Source organism: Limulus polyphemus, unplaced genomic scaffold (assembly GCF_000517525.1).
Source record: "Limulus polyphemus unplaced genomic scaffold, Limulus_polyphemus-2.1.2 Scaffold3741, whole genome shotgun sequence".
Classification (NCBI taxonomy): domain Eukaryota; kingdom Metazoa; phylum Arthropoda; class Merostomata; order Xiphosura; family Limulidae; genus Limulus; species Limulus polyphemus.
Window position 1 is genome coordinate 56,409 of NW_013669351.1, and position 7,797 is coordinate 64,205.

At 31.8% G+C, this 7,797-nt stretch overlaps 1 protein-coding gene across 2 annotated transcripts in view; it reads left to right on the forward strand.

Annotated features, from left to right (window-relative positions):
• LOC106469956 (activating molecule in BECN1-regulated autophagy protein 1-like) overlaps window positions 1–7,255 on the forward strand; it is a 43,902-nt gene extending 36,647 nt beyond the window's left edge. For both annotated transcript variants that reach the window (XM_013930475.2, XM_022398519.1), the window contains exons 14-17: window positions 3,132–3,415; window positions 4,241–4,294; window positions 4,843–4,970; window positions 6,878–7,255. In XM_013930475.2, the coding sequence (XP_013785929.1) occupies window positions 3,132–3,415; window positions 4,241–4,294; window positions 4,843–4,970; window positions 6,878–7,136 (725 nt within the window). In that variant the 3' untranslated portion in view covers window positions 7,137–7,255. The remainder of the gene's footprint in view (window positions 1–3,131; window positions 3,416–4,240; window positions 4,295–4,842; window positions 4,971–6,877) is intronic.
• The last annotated feature ends 542 nt before the right edge of the window (window positions 7,256–7,797 follow it).

Sequence of the window (7,797 nt, forward strand, 5' to 3'; positions counted from 1 at the left end):
GGGTTTTTAATATTTTATAGGATTTATCTTGTAAACTAAGAGATCTAGAATAGTGAAACTGTCTTCTAACCCTATTTAGGATATATTTCAGGTTTTTAATATTTTATAGGATTTATCTTGTAAACTAAGAGATCTAGAATAGTGAAACTGTCTTCTAACCCTATTTAGGATATATTTTAGGTTTTTAATATTTTATGGGATTTACCTTGTAAATTAAGAGACCTAGAATAGTAAAACTTTGTCTTCTAACCCGTGGTAAGCTGTAGTTCTTATATTTTTAAAATTATGGGAAGACGTGTTTGAAGTTCAGAGATCTAAAATTATGAAACTTGGTTTGTTGGAAGCCCACTTATTGAACTTGGAATATTATTGCTTGCTATGTAAAGTTTGTTAAAGTGATGTTTAAATGTAAACATGTTTTTTTGTTGCTGCTTTAAATGGGTCTTCTGAAAGTTCACATAAAAAGAGAATAATATGTTATTCAAACATATCATGAAAATGTAAATAAGATATAGATGACGTGATGATATTAGTAATATAATTCTAGGGGAATATAATGTTCAAAATAGACATCAGATATTTAAGTAATTGGTGTAATTATGTAGTAATTAAGTAGTAGGTATACATAGATTTGAAAAAGTAACAGCATAGTAATGCTACCAACATATGCTTGAAGAGAGTTTAGCTGAGTAAGGTACCCATTCTTTGTCCTGGTTATGAACTTAAAAAAATGTGGGGGGGTGGATGCTATGATAAATAATGCTAAATCCTAACTTTCACACAATTTATTTTTATTATTACAGTACTTATTATTACCTCACCTAAAATTTTCTATAAGCTTTAAGAACTCAATATGTATATACTTAAAACATGGTATACACTGTGCGATGGTCAGTGTGACTTTGTAGGAAGAGGTAGTGGCCAAAGTAGTGGTGGTAGGAGTACTTTCTGTTACCCACTTTCAACACCCAGCTCTTAATGTCCTTCCATCGTGTTTCACACAATTAATTAATTGACTGCAGAAATGTCTTATAGACCTAAGTTGGAAGGTCATGGGTCAAAGTAAGAAGTGGTTATAACTCAAGAAATGGCTTCACATCAGCCTTATTGTTGCTGTTGGAGCAGAAACTTCAGCTGAGTTTATATATTTTAATACTTGTGGCCATTTTTTCATTGCATTCCTCCATAGAGAGTGTTAGCACACTCTGAGATATATAAGATGTTTGTGTGCCCTCCCCCACACTGGGTGTATGTTGTGTTATAGAAAATTTAATTTTTTTTTATGTTTGTAAGAATGTGGAGCAATCTGTGAATGTTAACTTATGTCATTTTTTTATGTTTGTAAGAATGTGGAGCAATCTGTGAATGTTAACTTATGTCAAAGGTAATAAATGTTCAATAACAAAACTAATGGGGGTGGAGGAGTTGTGAACCCCCATTAACATGCCATTTGTTCCAAACTATCATCCCACGAATTTTGGTTGAGATTGGTCCAGCAACCTAGGAGTAGTTAGATGACAGACGCACAGATTTTTGTGCTTTATGTATATAGACTGTGTTGGACGAGTGTTCGTTTATTCTTCTTCTATTTCTCAATGATGGTGGTGCCGCTCTTGGCCTAAATATTTTATGAAATTATGGGTCTTAAAAACTAGAGTCAGCTAAAATATGTAGTTTTTATCAACTTGTGAAATTTAGTTTGATCAAAGACATTGTAAGAAACATCACTCAACTGAGAAAATGTTTAACCAAATAGTGTTTTCAATACCAGTTGTAGAATAAAGCATAAACCATAATTAACTTGTATTAAGAACTTGCCATTGACTTCAGTGTTAAGCAAATTCCCAAAGGTTAAAGATATTGCAAATGCTAAATTAGAAATGTATTTTATCATAAAAAGCTTTAACTCGGAGTGTTTTAGATGTACATATTTTTTGCAGCTATTTAATAAATGAATGATTCATCATTAAAAGTATTATTCCTGAATTATAGATAATTATGTTGAATGTGTATATATCGCACAAAAAATTAAGTTAATTTAGAAACCATCTGAATTTTAAGAACAGAAAATGGATCTAAGTTTGTAACTTATGTCAATTTTGGTCTCAATCTAAATTCATAATCCAGAGGTAAAATATAAATAGTGTCTGTAGCAGGAGTGGCCAACCATTTTAACAGTTTTAATTTTTTTTTCATCTAGAAATATAGTCAGTGATAATAAAACATCCATTTACACAATTTTTATCATAATTTAAAGAAATAAAAGTTTAATATAAAAGTATTCAACAACCAAAAAATATTGTATAATTTTACAATCAACTTTGAAAAAATATTATTTTCCAAATAAATAGAAAAAAAAAGTGATTTAGGCATGCAGTAGGTAAAAAGACAGGGGGGAATAAATATTATTTGATTACTGTTAAACATTACAATTCAAGTAGTTTTTAACCTATCCAGAAACCAATAACGTAAAGAAAGAAATGTTGATGTGCCTACAGACCAGAGGTGATCAATAAGCAAAACACCTTTTATTTAGAAAATACCCCACATTGTAGCATATGGCACAAATTTTGTCCAGAACTTCTGCAAATGCATGTCATATAATTAATTATTTATTTTATTTAATTGGACTGCTTGGGTTTCTCTCTCCATTCAGATGGACTTTGACTTAGGGTGCTTTTTTTTTTTTTTAAGTCAATGGCACCTTACTCAAAATTCAGAATCCCCAAAATTGCTCAGAGAACCTTCTTGTACTTAGGTATATCATTGTAGCATTTATGATCCTAAACTCTGAGAATCCTGCCTTCATGCTTTTCTACGTCTTTGATATACATAAAAAACTTAAGTGCTTGATAGTTTTGGTAGTGTTGCAAAGTCAGAGGTTATATAAAGTAGCAGTATAATTTAAGATGTACTAGCATGGACACAAAAGGTATGTAAGAATATAAAGTGTATTGGACTTTTCACTTTTCAGCTATTAAGCTTATGGTAACAGTTGATGATTGTGTGTACTGTGTAATATACAAGAGTGATACGATATCTTTATAAAAGTAATTGAGTTTCTGTTCATTACCAAGCATATTGAATGTGAGTAAATGTTAGAATAAAACCACCTGTTCCTTGTCAAATAGCTGATATCAATGTGGTTGTGCCGAAATGCAAAATACATAATGATGCCAGCGTTGACATCTCATCCAGTGGAGAACTCTTGGCTGCGCTAGTCCCTAACTCCTCAGGAATTGTACATACTGCTGAGTTAGCTATTTATTCACTCAGTTCTCAGACAATTGGGCAGTGCTTATATACGTGGAGTTTTGGACCTAATGCAATTTCGGTCAGTCTCTCTCCTTTGGGCCATTACGTAGTTGTTGGGCAGGGCTCCTCACGTCTCTTCATTGGAACTTCCGAGGGAGAAGTGAGTAACTTACAATTTCTGAGTCAGAAAGAACAGATTCCTTTGTTTCACATACTTTTTTTTTTTAGATTTAGCTTTAATGTTCTTGAGTAAATACACCTGGTGAAATGTAACATTTATGGTTTTGTATGAAAACAACTTGAATTTCTTAGGATTTATATTTGTGAAAAAAACAATAAAAAGAGTGCATATGTTTTTTTTTGTTTTTTTTTCATATTCCACTTGATTTGCCCTACCCAAAATCAAATCAGACTTATATAAATATTATTTTTTACCCACCAAAAGTCCTTCTTTTTATTTCATTCAGTATAGAAACATGACACTATACTGGACTATGATGGTTAAGTTTATTCAAAATGCTATCTATATATGTAGTGCTAAAGTTAAAATGCTGAAATATGGCAAAACATTGAAAATTGCTAATTATAAAATTCATGATAAAAAAATCATCTTTGTTTGTCCATCCCAGATTATAAATCAGAGGTGTATAAAAAAAAAAAATTCAAATATAGTTCAACCTAGTCGATTAGTTCTGGTATTAAACAAAAGGTACAATGGATATTGTCTTATGGAAGACAAGATATGAGTGGACCGATATCTTGCATACCTCTGAGTTGAAATGAAACATCCATAACCCTGTTAGATTTATATCATAAATATTAGATCTATGTATTTCAATAGGTTTTCATCTTTTGCTATTGAAAAGCATAAAATTAACTTTCTTGCTCATTTTTATGAAATTTATCTCAGTGTATGTATAAGTACGTGTGTGTGTGTGTGTATATATATATATATAAATCTTACAAGGATCTTTATTTGCCACAGGTTGTAGCTCAAATATTTCGCTTAGACCCAAGAAATGAGAAAAAGTCATTGGTGGTAAGCAATTTTTAATGATTGTCATTGTAACTAAATAACAGAATCATTGTATATGTTTTTATTTAGGATTGTCTTCAGATGATATGTGTGTATTAGAGCAACAGTAAAAAAAAAAACACTTGGTTTAATAACATTAAAATGTGTTGCATGTTACATAGGTATTACAGACATTGGTAAGTTGTTGTTTTTAATATATAGCATGACTTGACTTAAATAAATAGTGTGAGACCAACGGATTTCATTTTTAACACAGAAATCGGGGATTTTTGAGGATTTATCAAATGTTTGGCTGAAATAAGTCTCATTTCATCCTTAAAACCAAACGTTGTTGTTGAAATCGAACTAGTCCTTTTTTTTACAATCTTATATTTGCAATATAGTTATATTTCTAAACCTAATTTTAAACCAAACAAGTTGTTGAAGGAAAACTCTACATTAGTATTACTGAGTTTTTAAAAGGTTCTTGAATTTTGTTCTTATACTGTGTTATGCAACAGTTATTAATATGACTTTTTTTTTTATACCTGTTTTATAATCGTGTGTTGCAGCATGTATATAATCTAACCTTAAATGGTCAACCTCACGTCAGTCTCAACTCAGTAAGATGGTTACCTCAGCCAGGTCAAGGACTTGTCTATGGAACAAACAGGGGAACACTCTGTATTTGTCGTCCACTGTAAGTTCATACTAAATCAAAAGTTAGGCTGTTCAAATTCATTACATTATTTCCTGTATATATATATATATATATAGATAATTCATATCCTATTTAATATTAGTTTAAACTGATTGTTCTTTATTTTAAATAAATTTTTCTTTATGCTGTTCTTAATTTTTTTAAGTATTTTAAATAATTGATAGGGAGAGAGAGCAAAGGAAGAAGAAGACAAAGAAAACCAAAACTAATGCTGAAGAAAGAAATGTAGCACATTGTATAGTTTGACATATTATAAACATAGTAAATCCTGAATCTTATGTTCACGTCCTTCCCCCTCCTGTGATAATATACGAGTGTCTTCAAGCTATTTAAGGTCTTTGACAGGAGAACTTGAAGTTCTCTTCTAGGAATGCTCTTAAAATCGAGTCAACCACATGCATCTTCCTGACATCTGGTGAAGTTTTTCAATATGACTAAAAATTGAACTTTTCTCTAAAAAGCAACTTAACTAAATGTGTACTATACACAGAATACAAAAAAAATACATTTTTAGATTATCTGAGGGTGTGCAATCAGGAAAGGTTCCTGATATAATAGCTTACAAATGTATAGTTCAGGTAAAGCAGAAAAGATCTATGACAAAGAGTTCTATCAGCTTATAAAAGATATTTATATAAAGAAAGAAAAGAGTCAACTGAAATTTAAAGTTTTTAGACCACCAGCTTCAAAATTTCACTGTTAGAAATAAGCAGTAAATGTGTACAAAAAACTACAGACTTGCAGCTTTTTTTTATCTGCAGAAGCAGGAAGTTTTAATATTCTACTTCCTTGGTAAAAGTTATAATTTTGGGGAGCAGAGGTCTAAAATTTACGGTATGTTTAGTAGTGAAAATATTTTTTTATCTAAAATGAATGCTTTGATAATAAAATAGAATATCGAGATAAAATTCTCAGTCTGAATATTTCAAATATGGTTTCATTTTGTAGGTGGTTTTAAGGGGAGATCAAACAACTTTTAATACTTCATGATGTCATTTGTCCTCGTAAGAAACATGAGACACTTGGCTAGAAAGATTTAGTAGTCTATCAGAAAATCCTATTGACATGTTCTCTTTGTCAACAAGGCGTGGAATTGAAAAGTCATAATATAAGAACCAACAACAGCAATATTTTGTGGTGTAAACATCTTTTACAAGCTGACGAAGGGTGATTATAAGTATACTTGTCGGCAATGGATATGGCAAATATAGTATAGTTAAAATCAATGTTTTCATGTGCACCAGTATCAAGGCAATGTGCAGATGTGTGGTACCATTTTTTAGGGGGGGGGGGATATTTTTAGACCATCGACCCTATTGGATCATTAGGCTGCTTTGAAATGCTACCAGTTGGTTAGTTTGGCTTTAGGCCTATTGACTGCCAAGGTCATTAAGGCTGTCAACGTGTTGAGACTCCTCACCATTACTGAGAATGTGCGCAGCTGGAATAATTAAGTGTGCGGCATTTGATTGGTTGTTGTGCGGCTGCGCAGCTTAAAAGGAACACTGGTTGGAATACTATTATTATACACTCTACTAATTCTTGAAAATCCTTAAGGAACTAAATAAAGAATGTAGTGTTTAAAAATATAATAGGCCTAATATCAATGTCTTATGACAAGTGTAATTAGCATCATGTTCTATTATCTCTTGTGACTGTTATGTTATCTCAGTCACGTACCAGGATAATTTTACTTGTTTCATCAACATTTTCATTTCCCCTATTCTTCATTTGTGTGGATGATTTAAGAGCGGTTGCCTGTTTTGTTTTTATCGAGGGGTGTGGGAGGAATTATTATGTTTCAGATTGTTTCATAAAATTCTAGTGTATTATGCGTATACAACATTCTATCGGTAATAATCCATTCATGTAAATGTGTCAATTAGAATGCCATCATCAGCTAACAGTGAGAGCCCTGTCCATAAGATTAGAGAATCCCAGATGTTTAACTGGAATTTGTCGCAGAGAACTGGAACCCAGAGACGCGAGAATGCTCAGTCTTCGGCTCTACAGACTTCATCCGCTGCCACACAGACACCTCGGCCCCGGACCAACACAACCGGCACTCAGACTTTTCTTGGAACTCAAGGAGAGGCTTCCACTAGTAGTAACTGGGTTGAAGACACTAATCTATGGATCGTTTAATGTATGCTATTTTGTTATCATGTTCACTTGTTTCAGCTGCACACAGTTTTTGGATGTTTCTGAATGTGTGATATAAACGGAGTATCTTTATTATGTGATAAATGTATTTCTGATTTAAACATTGTCAGTTGTATATTGTTTTTGTTTTCCCACTCTGTGCTATGTATGTATAGAGCACATCATGTAAAGGTTTAAACAAGGATTTTAATCACAATTAACTGGTTATGGAAAAGGAATGTTAGTAATAATGTATTTTAGAGGAGACTCAAAGAAGTTGCTTTCTGTGTTTTGGAATTGTTGTCAGATGGCTCAAACAGTATGTAATATAATGCTGTAACCCTTTTCATACCAGGCCTGGCCATGTAAGTAATCTACACAAACTCTTACGATTGAAAATAAGAAACGGTTAAACTTCCGGTTGTGTGTCAGAAACAGATTGTTTTCCAGTTTTCCTTTAACTTATTAGTTTAATTTCAATAATAATGATTAATTTCATTCTACATTTACCAATCAAGATATTTTTCAGTTCCAGATGTATAGCTAGATTAATACTTGGTGAGAAATTGAAAAATTTGTATTGTGGGTTCCCTTTATTTTTGTGGAAGTGATATGTATTTGTCTAAAAACAATTCTCCCAGATTAGGAAACTTTCACCTATGTA